Here is a 15,294-nt window from a genome sequence, read left to right as displayed (position 1 = left end):
AGCCACTCAAAGGAAAAAAAACAAGACAAAATACCCAAACAAAACATACCTTCTGAATAAAAAGCACAAACCACTTCAGTTCATGCGAGCACTCTGCTCAGAGCATCATTCCTGCCTCGTATGACAGGGCTCTGGGGGAACAGGACCCCCAGACAGCAGCAATACTTGTGAAAAGGTCACTGGACAGGCTGGATGGGGACATGTGGGTCATTGCAGAGCAGCCAGTACTACAGAGGGACACTGGCAGTGTCCCGCCTGCCGGGGAGGGGACACGCAGCCCCACCGCAGCCTCCCCTGAGGGACCCACACCAGGAGCTTCCTGGGGGTTGGGCACAATCCTCCTGGTACCGCCTGTTTTGGGACATCTTCCAGCAAAACCGCACGGCGGGACAAGGGCCAGGAAGCCCCGTCACTGCGCTGGACACACATCCCTTCCTCGAGGCAGAGCCGATTCGGGCAGAACGCAAAGGTAGGGCTGAGCTTGCCCCTTTGGCAGCTGAAGAGGTTTCCAAAGAATAACCCGCCAGCCCGTTTGCTATGGCTGTACCTCCAAGTGCCCAGACAACCCCCCAGGTCATTGCTTGGGCAATGTCCTGCAGACAACGAGGCTCCCACCCTGTCCCAAATGCCAGCTGAGGGCATGGCACAGTGACACCGAGCGCCCAAGGGGACACCGCAGCCCATGGGGGCTGCAGGACACAGCAAGGACCTGCTCCTGTCAGCTCCGGCCGGTCTCGGAGCACGAGGAGAGCCCCAGAGCTGGGACAGGCAGGGAACACTGGGAACCAGACACCAAACATGCTCCTCATCGGCTCCCAGCAGACAGGACTCACCTGCAGGTACTCGAGGCGTGGGCTGCGCAGAGCCTCCCGGGGAAAGGCTCCTCACGCCACCATCCGCCTCTGCTCTGTCTGTTTTATTCAGACAGAAAATAGTTTGGTTTGGTTTGTTTTTTTCTCATAAAGTGCAAAAACTTCGCCTCTTACTGACCAGTCAACTAGAAGCATCACAGCCCTCGCAGCGGGGAGCAGCAGATGGGTGAGGAACACCCTACGTTTGGGAGCTCCCGACGCACCCGTCATTTCTCCGTCAGCAGGAGCTCCGGCTCAGATACGGCCCTGTAGAGCATGAAGCCCATCTCATCGATTTCCTCCTCCGACAGCTCACAGAACAGGTTGATTTTGTGGTTGAAATAGGAAGGCAGGACCCCTCTCTCCAGGTAACCCACCAGCTCCTCAAGAACCTGCTGGAACCTGTCAGCAAGGTCGTCTTCTGCCCAGTCCGTGCTGGCAGCACTGAGGTGAAGGATGACATGGGTCAAGGGGCTGCCAGCGAGTTTGTGCAGGGCAGGATGAGTCTTGCAGATGTTGTTCAGGATGCAGAGGCAGCACTGCCGAATGCCCGAGTCACCAGCATCCAGCTCCTTCAGCGCTGAGACCTCCGCCTTGTAAAAGCTCTCAAGCCAGAGGTTTTCTACCAGTCCTTCAGGAGGAGCAGCCAGAAGAATCTTGTCCTCCATTTCCACCACTGGGAAGAGGGTGATGCTCAACTCGACCTGATCATGTTTGACTTCCAGCTTCAGCTCCTGGGAGGCCACCACAGGGTGGATGACGCTCCCCAGCAGGCTGCCAATGGCTGGCCAGTTGATGGAGGCCACCAGCAGCTTGTGGAGTGTCTCGTTGAGCATGTTGGAGGAGAAGTACCGGCCCACGATGAACCTGTCCCAGGGGCTGCACCCACGAGGGAAATACTCCAGATCAGTCCTCTTGATCATCCAGTACTGGGGGTTCCTCACCACCGTGTCCTCTCCTGGGATGAGGCTCCAGAGCGCGGTGTCGAGGACCACGGGCAGCATGAGGTGGACGTGGTCGGCTGTGAGAGCCCTGAGGCCGTCGAGCAGGGGACCGCTGAGGAAGAGGCTGCCGAAGGGCAGCTCCGGGCACTTGTTCCGTAGGAAGTTCTGCAGTTGGGCACAGATGCTCCTGGCCAGCTGCAGGACAAGGGACGCTTGTGCCTCGGGCACAGCCAGATGGTTGCTGTAGTGGGAGAGGAGCTTCTCCTGCAGCGTGAGGCAGCGCGGAGGGCTGGACTCCAGCCGAGGGGTCTCCGGAGGGGCAGGGCAGACGCTGGGCTCTGTGAGAAGGGAATGGGACAGAGGGGAGGGACAAGTCATAGCTCTGACAAGGTCACCCACAACCTGTAGCAGCTTCTCCTGCTACAGCTGAAGGGGAGGCATGGGCTTGGTGACCAGCTCCCGGTCCACCTCTCTGGGCATGAGTGAACCTGGCCTTGCCAAGAGGGGCACCGCCACGTCCTCTGACCTACACAGCACTTCTCAGCCAAGGCAGGGCCCAAACCGACCTCAAAACCCAACAGCGCCCAGTCCTGTCCCCCAGCAAGAGATGGGTAAACCAGGCAAAGCACCAGCAGCTCCGCAGGGGACTTCCTGCCAGGGTCCCTGCAAGTCTCAGCCCCACTGGTTGTCCCTGCTGTGTCCAGGCAGATCCAGCCTGCCCCAATGACAACCCGATCGCTTGAGTCCTGGGAATGATCCCACTCCAGGTCTGGTATCTCAGGACCTGCTCTGCACTAAGCTGGGCTGCTTTCCCACTTGGAAAAACACAGAATCAGGATTGCTTTGTTTGGAAGAGACCCTCAAGATCCTCGAGTCCAACCATTGCCCCCCTGGCACTGCCCCATGTCCCTGAGAACCTCATCTCCGTCTGTTCAACCCCTCCAGGGATGGTGACTCCAGCACCGCCCTGGGCAGCCTGTTCCAATGCCCCACAGCCCTTTGGGGAAGAAATTGTTCCCAATATCCAGTCTAAACCGTCCTTGGCCAACTTGATGCCATTTCTACATCTATCTCAGCAGACAGCCGGACAAGGCAGCCTTTGTCTGCGGCAGCTCCCGAGTGCACCTTCCTCTGAGCTGACCCAGAAAACGAGCACAACAGACGCTGCTCCAGAAAAAACAAAGCCCCGGCAGCCTCCACCACGCCACAGCAGCCGAGACACCCAGGACGTTACTGGAGGTGCTGATACCGCAGGCATTGCCTAAAAAGGGCCGCAGCTCGGAGTCCTCCCAAGAGGGAGGGGACAAACATGTCAGCTTTCCCATCACTGACCTAAAAATAACACGGAGCTCCCAGGCTGCCAGGAGCAGCGGCACAGCCGGCCCAGAGCACATCAAGGTGATCGTCCCGACCGTGGCAGGAACTGGCACCGTGAGCCTCACCTGGCGCCGGCGGCCGAGCCGGAGAGAGCAGCGGCTCGCTGAGATCTTCCCTTCTCTGCTTCGGGGCGGGGTTTGGGGTCGCTTTGATCAAGGCCAACTCCGGCCAGCTCTCCTCCAGGGTCTTCTGCTCAGCTTTGGGATCACCTTCATCACGAGGGCTGGTGGCTCGGTCTATCAGCTGGAGGGAAGGAAAACATTATTATCTCTGAATGTTTCTCTAAGGTCACACCCTGAACTAACCACAGAATGGTTTGGGAAGAAAGGACCTTCCCCAGCTCCCCTGGTGCCACCCCTGCCATGAGCAGGGACATCTTCACCAGCTCAGGTTGCTCAGAGCCCCGTCCAGCCTGGCCTGGGATGTCTCCAGGGATGGTTCATCCACCACCTCTCTGGGAACCTGGACCAGGCTCTCACCACCCTCAGGGTAAAAAATTTCTGCCTCATGTTTAGCCTGAGAGGGGACAATAGCCCTTCTGGTCACACACGGGTTGACACAGCCCCAGACAAGGCTTCTACTCACAAAAATAGACAGTGTAGGGGGCCACAAAGCTGCATGTTTTCTTCCCACAGGTTTTACGTGGGCAACAGTCAGATGTCCAGATGTGAATTAAGCCCAAGGTGCCTTTCTTGATGGGATGCCCTATCCCAAATGTGCAATGTTCATGGAGAAATGGGTGTCGGGCTGCCTGTGCCCTGCAGGGCAGGAACCAGCAGAGCTCTGTACCCACGATGCTGCCACCAGCACCAGCAGCATTTTTGCCAGACCCCATGGACCAGCTGGGGAACAGCCAGCGAGGTTTGCAGCGCATCTTCCTCGACGCAGCCAGAGAGTAAAGCAGTTCTGAGCCCCAACAGCAGCCACAGCAGCCTTACCCGCTTCACGGCCAGGGTGGCGATGGCCAGCACAGCTGCGCCGGTGACACCCAGCACCAGCCTGGCGTTGGCCAACAGGAGGTCGAGGACACTGCCCAGCCCATTGTCCTCCTGCCGCTTGCCCCGCTGCCGTGTGAACTCGGCCATGGTCGCCCTGTGGAGAGGAGCAGTGGGGTGTCACCCAGGGTGGGGGACCTGCCTCCCCGGGGGACACAGAGCCGCAGGATTGGAGGGTTTGGGGAACGGGGGTTCCTACCGGCCCTACCGCTCCCTTCCACCTCCGGGGCAAAGGCTCCCGCCGCGGGACGCTCGGGTGCAGCGGAGGAGCAAGGGTCACCCTGGAGAAGGGTCACCCACTCCTCGCTCGGCCCTGCCGCAACAGCCTCCGGAGGAACCGGTGGCGCAGAGGGAGGGGTCGGTACCGCGGCCCGCGCCTCCGGGAAGGACCGGGTCGGAGCCTCCCGCGCCGCCGAGGAGAGGGCAGCGGGGACAGCGCCCGGGGCCGCCTCCGAGCCCCAACTCGCTCAAGGGCAAGAGCGGAGCGAACCCGCCCGCAGCCCCTGCTCGCCCCTATCCGCATCCGCCCCCGTGCCCGCACTCACCTCCGCGCTGCCGGTGGCCTGCGCGTGCCGGCGCGCCCCGCAGCCCCCGGTGCGACCCCAGCCAATAGGGGCGCGGCGCGGCGCGGCCCCGCCCACCCGCGCTCGGAAGCAGAACCCAGTTCCGCGCCCCTCTCCCGCCGAGCGTCACCGCCGGGGCGGGGCCGGGCGCTGAGGGGGCGGGGCCGGGCGGGGCGTGCGGCTCCGCCGGGTCCCTCCGCCCTTCCGCCGGCAGCGCCATGGCGGCCACCGGGGTCCTGCCCTTCGTCCGCGGCGTAGATCTCAGTGGCAACGACTTCAAGGTGCGGGGAAGGGACGGGGGACACTGCGGGAGGGAGGGAGGGACAGCCCGGCTCCAGGTGATCCTGGGTCCCTACACCGCAGGGCCGGTCCCCGCAGGCTCAGCTCCCCCGTCCCGGTCCCCTGGGGCTGGGCGATGTCGCCCCCCCGTGCTGTTCCTGTCTCCAAAACGGGGGGGCTCATCTAGGGGAGCTTTGGCCCCTGACCCCAAAGCCACTACAGGGCTTGGCGATCCCTGACCCCCCCGTCCCTACAGCTGGGCAACCTCTCCCCCAACCCATGGGGACCCAGAGAGCTCGGTGATGGTGGCCCCCCCAGGGCCAAATCCCATGAAACTGGACGATCCCAACCACCCCCAGCTCCTGATCCCATAGGACTGAGTGGTCCCAGTCCCCCCCAGTTCCCAATCCCATGAAACTGGGTGATCCTACTCCCCACAGCTCCCAATCCCGTAGAACTGGGCGATCCCATCTCCCAATCCCATAGGACCCCATAAGATCCCAGTCCCATCCCATAGACCCCAGTCCCCGCCTGCCCTCACAAGGCTGGTCACACTGGGTCCCCAGGTCCTCACCCTGTTGGGGCAGGTGCTTTTCTCACCCTCCTCCTCCTCCTCACAGGGCGGCTACTTCCCGGAGCACGTGAAGGCGATGACCAGCCTGCGCTGGCTGAAGCTGAACCGCACGGGGCTCTGCTACCTGCCCGAGGAGCTCGCTGCCCTCCAGAAGCTGGTGAGCAGCACGTTTTGGGGGCTCCAGGGCTCCCACAGGGACGGTGGGGTCAGACGGGGCCCCACGCGGCGCTGCCGGGAGCCCGGTGCCTGCCAGGCTCGTGGCTCATCAGCGGATGCTCTGGTGTCTAATAATAGGGCTGAGCTACAACGTGTGGTTGAAATTGGATGCAGGAGCTGTTAGGAGCGGGGTTGAGACAGACTTGTACTGGCTTTCACCTTGTTTTCCTAGAAAACCAGACTAAACCCCATACTTAGATCCGTTGCCCTTTAATAGAACGGAAGAATGAAGGTTTAGCATGGGGAGGATTAAGGTTTTGAGGCCTTTTTTTCCTCCTCCTTTGCTAAAAGAGATAAAGAGCAGCAGCTGGCAGCTGCCTGGCTGTGTTTTTTTAGGCAGCTCAAGCTTTGTGCATGACCAGGCCCTTCTTGGAGTCCACGTCTGAGCTTTGCTTTGGCGGCGTCCTGCACGTTACGGACATCGTTAAATCAGCGTCACACAAACACAACACTTAAAATGCTGCCAAAAAGTCCTCGCCACTGTGCTGGGTGCGCCCTGCTTGGCGGCAGCAAGTGGGGAAGCCCTTTGTGCTGCTCAGAGCTGGGCTCCCTCCCTCCTGCCAGGTTTAAACCCGGCATCTCACCCCCAGTCTGCCGATTCCTCATTTTCCTGAGCAGGTACCAGCTGGTGATACCCAGAGAAAAACAAAGATTTCCTTGCTGGTCCCCACATGTCTGCCTGTGTCCAGATCACCCAGTGAGAAGTGTTTCCAGGAACTGGGGGCTGTTTGCTGGGGGGTTGTACGGGGCTGCAGCAGCCCAGAGCACCCCGAACCCCGCAGCAGGGCTGGGATGTCCCAGCCAGGTCTGCCCCGAGGGTCAAGGGGTGCGGAGGCAGTGTGGGCACACTGGAACCAGTTTGAGACTGGGAGCATCCCAGCATCCTTGTGTGGGTCAGGGCTGAGCTCACCCCGTGCCCCACAAGCTCCTCTGGGATCCAGGAACTCCCCATTGGCGTGGGGGCCCAACCGCAGCCCTGGCTCCTGTCTCTGCTCACTGGGGTTCTCTGGGGTTCCCCACAGGAGCACCTTTCCGTGAGTCACAACAGCCTCACCACGCTCCATGGTGAGCTCTCCGGCCTGCCCTGCCTCCGGGTAAGTGTCCCCCCTTCCTGTGTCCCACCTGCATCAGCACTGGTGGCCCCAGGCACCTCTCAGGTTCCGGGGACACCCCAGGATCATCCCTGGCCACACGAGGGGCTCAGCAGGCAAGTGGCTGCAGTTCTGCCTCTCTGTCCCCTTCCAAGGCCATCGTGGCTCGTGCAAACAGTCTGAAGAACTCGGGGGTCCCCGACGATATCTTCCAGCTGGATGACCTCTCGGTGCTGGTAAGTACAGAGTCTCCTCAGTTAATGCAAGAGCCAGCTCAGGCTCCTGGGTCCTGGTCCTGTGCCTCAGTGGCCCCTTGTGCCCTTTTGGGGAGCACAGTGGGCCTGAGGAGCATCCAGGGTGTAAATCAGGGCTCAGTGCTCCCCAGCTCCCTTCAGCTTTTGGGTGTGGGGCAGAGAGTGATGCCTGTTTGCCCCAGGACCTGAGCTACAACCAGCTCACAGAGTGTCCCCGGGAACTGGAGAATGCCAAGAACATGCTGGTCCTCAACCTCGGCCACAACAGGTGGGTCTGGGCCAGGGCAACCATCTCCCTCTGGTCATGGCCACTTTCGTCCATACCCCTCTCTTCACTTTGCTCCCTGCCCCTCTCCGGGGGGAGCCCAGGGCTGGTGCGGGTTCTGGGCAGCCCTGAAGATCCCCATGTCCCCGCAGCATCGAGACCATCCCCAACCAGCTCTTCATCAACCTGACGGACCTGCTCTACCTTGACCTGAGCGACAACAAGCTGGAGAGCCTCCCGCCGCAGATGAGACGCCTGGTTCACCTCCAGACCCTCATCCTCAACAACAACCCCCTCCTGCACGCACAGCTCCGGTAAGGCCCTCACTTTCCAGGCTGGATCCCACAGTTTCGGGGCTGGGCCAGGTTCCCGATCCAGCCCTGACGCCGTCTCTGCCCTGTGGCTCTCCTGGCATGCAGGCAGCTCCCGGCCATGACGGCCCTGCAGACCCTCCACCTCAGGAACACCCAGCGCACGCAGAGCAACCTGCCCACCAGCCTCGAGGGGCTGGTGAACCTGGCAGGTAGGACTGGGGTGTCCGTTCCCACTGGGCACGGGGCTTTCCGGACGGTGGCATCACCCCGTTGTCTTCCTCCCCCAGACGTGGACCTGTCCTGTAACGACCTCAGCCGCGTCCCTGAGTGCCTTTACACCCTGGGCAGCCTGCGGCGCCTCAACCTCAGCAGCAACCAGATCACGGAGCTGTCGCTCTGCATTGACCAGTGGACCCAGCTGGAGACCCTCAACCTGTCCCGCAACCAGCTCACCTCCTTGCCTGTATGTCCCTGCCCACACGTGGGGTCCCTGCCCGTGTCTCCATGCCCCCAGGTTCTCCCTCATCCCCCATCTCCTTCCACAGTCAGCTATCTGCAAGCTGACCAAGCTGAAGAAGATGTACCTGAACTCCAACAAGCTTGACTTTGATGGGATCCCCTCGGGCATCGGCAAACTCGCCAACCTGGAGGAGTTCATGGCGGCCAACAACAACCTGGAGCTCATTCCTGAGAGCCTGTGCAGGTCGGGGACAGCCCACAGCTGGATCTGCTCTGTCCCCAAGAGGGGACACAGAGGCTGTGTGGTGACACAGGGTCTGTGAGTGTCCCTGAATGATGTGGCCTTGGCCTGGCCCTTCACCATCCTCCGTGTCCCTCAGGTGCTCCAAGCTCAGGAAGCTGGTGCTGAACAAGAACCGCCTGGTGACGCTGCCGGAGGCCATACACTTCCTGACGGACGTGGAGGTGAGAGCCCACCACCCGCGTCACCATGGGCTGGGGCCACCACAGCCCCCACCTGGCCCTGGGTCCCCAGGGGTGGATGGGACAAGGTGAGGACAGGGGATCTGGGGGCCAGTATATGAGTCTGGCACACGGCTCAGCCGAGGCAGGAGGTAATTTGTGGCTCCTTCTGCATCTCCTCACCTCACTGAAGCCCAGGGTGCTGCGGGGGTCTCCCATCCCACCCCACACCCTCAGTGTCGCCATGTTTCAGAGCAGTGAGGTCTCCTGTCCCCTCCTTGGCAGATCCTGGACGTGCGAGAGAACCCCAACCTGGTGATGCCCCCGAAGCCAGTAGATCGCACGTCGGAGTGGTACAACATTGACTTCTCCCTGCAGAACCAGCTCCGCCTGGCCGGAGCCTCCCCGGCCACCGTGGCAGCCGCTGCCGCAGGCAAGTGTGCGGGGACGTGGGGACAGTCCCTGCCTCGGGGCTGGGGTACGAGCCATGCCCCGGCATTGCCCCAGGGCAGGTGTGGGTGTCCCAGCTGCCCCTCACCCCGTCCCCACATCCCCAGGGAGCAGCACCAAGGACCCTCTGGCTCGCAAAATGCGGCTCCGGCGCCGCAAAGACTCAACCCAGGATGACCAGGCCAAGCAGGTGCTGAAGGGAATGTCAGACGTGGCCCAGGAGAAGAACAAGAAGATAGAGGTGGGTGTGGGGGTGGAGAGCAGCTCTGCGGTGCCCCTGGGCCACCCCAGGTGGGACCCCATTGTCCCCAGCTTAGTGACCTGTCCCTGTAGGAGAGTGGGGAGACGAAGGCACCAGACCTGAAGACGCGCCGGTGGGACCAGGGGCTGGAGAAGCCGCAGTTGGACTACTCCGAGTTCTTCAGCGAGGACGTGGGGCAGCTGCCCGGCGTCTCCGTCTGGCAGATCGAGAACTTCGTGCCCACACTGGTGGATGAAGCTTTCCACGGCAAGTTCTATGAGGCCGACTGCTACATCGTGCTCAAGGTGCCCAGCCAGGACCAAGGGTCCCCCATGTCCCCAGCCCAGGGCTGTGGCCATCCCCTCTCACACCCCATCTCTCCCCAGACCTTCCTGGATGAGAACGGGTCCCTCAACTGGGAGATCTACTACTGGATCGGGCAGGAGGCCACGCTGGACAAGAAGGCCTGTTCTGCCATCCACGCCGTCAACCTCCGCAACTACCTGGGGGCCGAGTGCCGCAGCATCCGAGAGGAGATGGGAGATGAAAGCGACGAGTTCCTCCAGGTGACACCAACCCCCGGCCCCCCATGCTCCCCTAGCCCGTCCATTCCCACCCTCACCCCCTCCCTGCCCCCAGGTCTTCGACAATGACATCTCCTACATCGAGGGTGGCACAGCTAGTGGCTTCTTCACTGTCGAAGACACACAATATGTCACCAGGTACCGCTGGGGACAGGTGCTGGGGGGGCACGTGGGGCAGGTGGTCCCCCATGTCCCACTGTGGCTGTCTCTCCTCCAGGCTGTACCGTGTCTATGGGAAGAAGAATGTCAAGTTGGAGCCGGTGGCACTGAAAGGGACATCGCTGGACCCCAGGTGAGCAGTGAGGGGACATAGGGGGACTGTGTGGGGACAGGGTGCTGGCAGGGGCCACCCAGGACATTGTAGAGAGGGGGTTCAGCCCACCCCACTCTCTCCTGACCATCTTCTCACCTCTGTGTCCTCCAGGTTCGTCTTCCTCCTTGACCACGGCCTCAACCTCTTCGTGTGGCGCGGGCGCCAGGCCACGCTGAGCAGCACCACCAAGGCCAGGTAGGGCTGGTCAGGGGGTTTGAGGGGGCTGCGGGGAGCCCCCCTGCCACCTCATCCGCTCCCGCCACAGGCTCTTCGCCGAGAAGATCAACAAGAACGAACGGAAGGGCAAAGCGGAGATCACGCTGCTCGCCCAGGGCCAGGAGCCCCCCGAGTTCTGGGAGGTGCTGGGGGGGCAACCCGAGGAGATCCGGCCCTGTGTGCCCGATGACTTCCAGCCCCACAAGCCCAAGCTCTACAAGGTGGGGACCCACCATCTGTGGGGCCGTCAGTGCTGCCAGGGCCCTGCAGCCCCCTGACCCCCATCCTCTTGCCCTTGCAGGTCGGCCTGGGCCTGGGGTACCTGGAGCTGCCCCAGATCAACTACAGGCTCTCAGTGGAGCACAAGAAGAGGCTGAAGGCAGATCTGATGCCGGACATGCGGCTGGTAGGATCACAAAATAGCTTGGGTTGAAGGGACCTTCCCAGCTCCCCCAGTGCCCCCCCTGCCATGAGCAGGGACATCTTCACCAGCTCAGGTTGCTCAGAGCCCCGTCCAGCCTGGCCTGGGATGTCTCCAGGGATGGTTCATCCACCACCTCTCTGGGAAACCTGGGCCAGGCTCTCACCACCCTCAGAGGCAAAAATTTCTTCCTCATGTCTGAGCTGAATCACCTCCCTCGACCTGCTGGCCGCGCTCTTTCTGATGCAGCCCAAGATACAATTTGCCTTCTGGGCTGCAAGCACCCATTGGTGGCTCATGTCCCATCTTTCATCCACCAGTAGCCCCAGGTCCTCTCCACAGTGCTGCACTCCCACTTTGACCAGTGCAACTGGTTTTGTGTCCCCTCTGCCTCCAGCTCTGCCCTGGGAGGGGCAGGTTTGGCCAGCGTGGGGGATGCTCTGCCCTTCCTGGTTGTTTTTTTGGGAGCAGGCAGGCGGGGCTTTTTCCAGCCAGGGATGCCTGACCTGTGTCCCCACCGTGCTCACAGCTGCAGAGCCTGCTGGACACCCAGAGCGTGTACATCCTGGATTGCTGGTCCGACGTCTTCATCTGGATCGGGAGGAAATCCCCGCGGCTGGTGCGTGCGGCGGCGCTGAAGCTGAGCCAGGAGCTGTGCGGGATGCTGCACCGGCCCAAGCACGCCATGGTCACCCGCAACCTGGAGGGCACCGAGTGCCAGGTACAGCAGCGACGTGCCTGCAAACAGGGAGGGAGACCGGGGGACAGACCCCTTGACAGGGTGCTGTGTGCCAGGGAGCGTGTTGTGACCCGGGGTCCATTACTTGCGTCTCGAGTTAGGTCTTCAAGTCCAAGTTCAAGAACTGGGATGACGTCCTGCGCGTGGATTACACCCGCAACGCCGAGACGGTGCTGCAGGAGGGCGGCCTGGCCGGCAAGGTCCGCAAGGACGCCGAGAAGAAGGACCAGATGAAGGCGGACCTGACGGCGCTGTTCCTGCCCCGCCAGCCCCCCATGCCCCTCAGCGAGGTAGGGCTGGGGACCGTCCCCTGCGACCCCCCGGGTGGTGACAGGGGGGCTGGGTGGCTGTGGGGTGCTGGAACGTGTGGGGCTGCAGGCGGAGCAGCTGATGGAGGAGTGGAACGAGGACCTGGACGGCATGGAGGGCTTTGTGCTGGAGGGGAAGAAATTCGCTCGGCTGCCTGAGGAGGAGTTTGGCCACTTCCACACCCACGACTGCTACGTCTTCCTCTGCAGGTGACACCTGGCTTGTCCCCTCCCCAGGGCTGCTGGGCCCCCTTCTCCCCACCCAGATCCCCATCCCTCACACCACCCTTTGTACCCTCAGGTACTGGGTGCCGGTGGAGTACGAGGAGGAGGAGGAGAAGAAGAAGAAGGGTGAAGGCAAAGGGGAGGAGGATGGTGAGGAAGAGGAGGAGGAGAAGCAGCCTGAGGAAGACTTCCAGTGCATTGTCTACTTCTGGCAGGGCCGGGAGGCCTCCAACATGGGCTGGCTCACCTTCACCTTCAGCCTCCAGAAGAAGTTCGAGAGTCTCTTCCCCGGCAAACTGGAGGTGACGCTGTTGAGGGCACACACAGGGTCCCCCAGCTTTGCCTCCCTGCTCCCCTCTGCCCTCTCTGCCCCCCAGGCCGAGGGCTGGGGAGTGGCAGAAGAGGTGGGGGTGCAACTGGGGCTTAGGGTTGTATTTGGAGGGGTCCCTGCTGACACCCACCCCTTGGCCAGGTTGTGCGTATGACCCAGCAGCAGGAGAACCCCAAGTTCCTCTCGCACTTCAAGAGAAGGTTCGTCATCCACCGCGGCAAGCGGAAGGAGAAGACCAGTCCACCCCAGCCCAGCCTCTACCACCTCCGCACCAACGGGGGGGCCCTCTGCACCAGGTCAGCCCAGCACCCATGGGTGCCAGCCCCCAGGCAGGGGAAGTGCCGGTGGCCACAACTGCCCCAGCTCCTGCTGACCAGACCTCCTGGGCTTTTTTTCTAGGTGCATCCAGATCAACACGGATGCTGGTTTGCTCAACTCTGAGTTTTGCTTCATCCTCAAGGTACCACTCATGGCTGAGCATCTCAGGGATGCTCAGTTACTTGTCCCCCTCCCTGCTGGGGTGGCTCTGACCCCTGTGCTCCCCCCAGGTGCCATTTGAGAGCACAGACAACCAGGGCATCGTCTACACCTGGGTGGGCCGGGCGGCTGACCCTGACGAGGCCAAGCTGGCTGAGGACATAATGAACCAGATGTTTGATGACTCCTACAGCAAACAGGTGAGCGGTGGGAACACACAGTAGGGCTCGGTGCCAGCTTACCTGGGGGACAGCGCCCAGCAGGGCAGGGGACAGCCAGGCTCAGCCCATGCCTGTCCTTGCAGGTGATCAACGAGGGAGAAGAGCCTGAAAACTTCTTCTGGGTTGGTATTGGCAGCCAGAAGCCCTACGATGAAGACGCTGAGTATATGAAGCACTCCCGTCTCTTCAGGTGGGTCCTGGCCCAAAAGAGGCTGCTTGGGTCTGTGTTGGGTCCCCTTCCTCAGCCTGGTTGCCCCTTTTCCGGGGGCTGAGTCTCCCCAGGACATGGCTCCCCACACCAGGCAAAGCCCTTCTCCCAACTCTGTCCGTCCTGAGCATCAACCAGCTGAAGCGGCTCCTCCAGCCCGTCCCTTTGTGAGCAGAGTCCTGACAAACTCATGTCTTTGACGCAGTTCCCCTCTGGCTCTTCCCACAGGTGCTCCAATGAGAAGGGCTATTTCTCCGTGTCTGAGAAATGCTCTGATTTCTGCCAGGATGACTTGGCTGACGATGACATCATGCTGCTGGACAACGGGCGGGAGGTGCGGCCATCCTGGGTGCGAGGACAGCGTGGCAAGGGCCAGATCTGCCGGTGGCTCCATCAGCTGAGCCCGGTGTCACCTCCTTCCCGCAGGTCTACATGTGGGTGGGCACCCAGACCAGCCAGGTGGAGATCAAGCTGAGCCTCAAGGCCTGCCAGGTACGGACCCCCTCCTCCTTGCTGCAGCAGGGGAGCAAGATTTGGGCTTCATCTCCCCTCAGAGCCCAAATCCTGCCCTAAGCACTGCGGTGTGGAGCTCCCAGGCTGGGGGAACAGCAGCCCTGGAGGGGGGTGAGTGTCAGGGACCACCACTGCTACGCTCCCCTCCCAGGTCTACATCCAGCACATGCGCTCCAAGGACCCCACGCGGCCTCGCAAGCTGCGCCTGGTGCGGAAAGGCAACGAGCCCTGGCCCTTCACCCGCTGCTTCCATGCCTGGAGCGCCTTCCGCAAGCCCCCCGCCTAAGTAAGGGCTGGGGGCACCCAGAGCTCCGGTCACAGCCCCCATGGCACCGCCAGACCCCCCAGCACTCTGCGCTGCCGCACACGCCTGTGCGCAACAAAGCACGACTTGGAGCTGCTCCTCCCCAAGCTGGGGCCAGCAGGGAGCACTGAGGCTGTCCCTCTGTCTCCCCTGCTCAGCCCCTTCCCAAGGGAGGGGGGAAGCAGATGGGGGAGCATGGGTCCCCGTTACCCCCTGCTTGGGGACGCTGCTGTCCCCAAACCAGTGCCAAGCTCCCCCTGCAACTGGGGGACAGGAGCATTTCCCAGTTTGGGTGGGAGGATGCTTTGCTGAAGAGCAGTGGGTGTGGAGGGTGAGGGGCTCTCAGCCCTGGGTATTAGAGCAGCTCTGCTCTCTTGGGGGGCACTGGACCCCAGCCCATCAATATCATATCAATAAAGGCAGCGTTCCCCCCAAAGCCGTGCCAGGCTCTGACTGCGCCCGTCTCACTCCCAAGCGGGGTCCCCCCCAGTCTGATCCTGCTCCTCCACAGCTCACGGGGTGGGGGGAATCCTGGCACCCCCACCCCCAGCTCCAAGCCCACTGCTGAGGCTCCCCAAATACCTGCGGCCCAGGCAGATGATATTAAATGCTTTATTTTCAATATTAAAAACCAGTATTTTTAATAACTAAATGCTAAATTCATCTTACCAAAAACAAAAACAAAAAAACCAAGATGAGGTGTGGGGTGGTTCTACCAGGGACACTACAGCCCCGGCCAGCAGCGGCAGAGCCGGGGTAGCACTGCCCCCGCCAGCCACACACGTACCGCAAGAGAGCCCGGGGTGGGGGGGTCCAAAATGGCCCCAGATCCCCAAAAGGAGAGAGGCTGAGCCCCAGAGCCACATAGGGACAGGGACAGTGTCACCGCAGCCCCTGCAAGGACAAGGCTGGGGAGTCTTGGGGGTAGGGGGGGAGATTTGGCACAATGAGACCCCCAGGGTGGGGCAGGAGGGGGCTAGGAGCCGGTGTGTCCCCCACAGCGCATTCCCCCCCACCACAACCCACCGGTGGCAGGAATTAGTGTCACAAAGGAGCCGCAGGCACTGAGCCCAACACGGAGAATAGCCCTTGGAGAAGC

At 61.8% G+C, this 15,294-nt stretch overlaps 2 protein-coding genes across 4 annotated transcripts; one reads left to right on the top strand and one right to left on the bottom strand.

Moving 5' to 3' along the window:
- Positions 1-909: 909 nt before the first annotated feature.
- Positions 910-4,794, bottom strand: MIEF2 (mitochondrial elongation factor 2). The gene is made up of 4 exons (XM_080354273.1): positions 4,713-4,794; positions 4,111-4,264; positions 3,238-3,415; positions 910-2,133 (listed from the first exon to the last, which is right to left on the bottom strand). The coding sequence occupies exons 2-4, from the start codon at positions 4,255-4,257 to the stop codon at positions 1,079-1,081; spliced, it is 1,380 nt and encodes a 459-aa protein (XP_080210399.1). The 5' UTR covers positions 4,258-4,264; positions 4,713-4,794; the 3' UTR covers positions 910-1,078.
- A 99-nt stretch (positions 4,795-4,893) lies between these two features.
- Positions 4,894-15,200, top strand: FLII (FLII actin remodeling protein). Of its 3 annotated transcripts, none has more exons than XM_080353717.1 (30): positions 4,894-5,011; positions 5,630-5,740; positions 6,822-6,893; positions 7,046-7,126; positions 7,327-7,412; positions 7,562-7,723; positions 7,829-7,932; positions 8,011-8,186; positions 8,269-8,426; positions 8,563-8,647; positions 8,930-9,077; positions 9,202-9,335; positions 9,431-9,640; positions 9,722-9,901; positions 9,975-10,057; positions 10,137-10,211; positions 10,344-10,427; positions 10,498-10,669; positions 10,750-10,854; positions 11,399-11,590; positions 11,710-11,898; positions 11,987-12,126; positions 12,218-12,443; positions 12,614-12,768; positions 12,872-12,932; positions 13,021-13,149; positions 13,254-13,360; positions 13,607-13,712; positions 13,805-13,870; positions 14,043-15,200. In XM_080353717.1, the coding sequence occupies exons 1-30, from the start codon at positions 4,949-4,951 to the stop codon at positions 14,175-14,177; spliced, it is 3,795 nt and encodes a 1,264-aa protein (XP_080209843.1). In that variant the 5' UTR covers positions 4,894-4,948; the 3' UTR covers positions 14,178-15,200. The 3 variants fall into 3 exon arrangements, with proteins under 3 accessions (XP_080209843.1, XP_080209841.1, XP_080209842.1); XM_080353715.1 differs by having other exon boundaries at positions 8,930-9,081; positions 9,206-9,335; positions 9,428-9,640; XM_080353716.1 differs by having other exon boundaries at positions 9,428-9,640; positions 14,043-14,716.
- Positions 15,201-15,294: the final 94 nt, after the last annotated feature.

The sequence above is a fragment of the Nesoenas mayeri genome (genome assembly GCF_963082525.1).
Source record: "Nesoenas mayeri genome assembly, chromosome: 15".
Classification (NCBI taxonomy): Eukaryota; Metazoa; Chordata; class Aves; order Columbiformes; family Columbidae; genus Nesoenas; species Nesoenas mayeri.
Note: the sequence above shows the minus strand (reverse complement) of the source record. Positions and strands in the feature narration are given on the sequence as shown.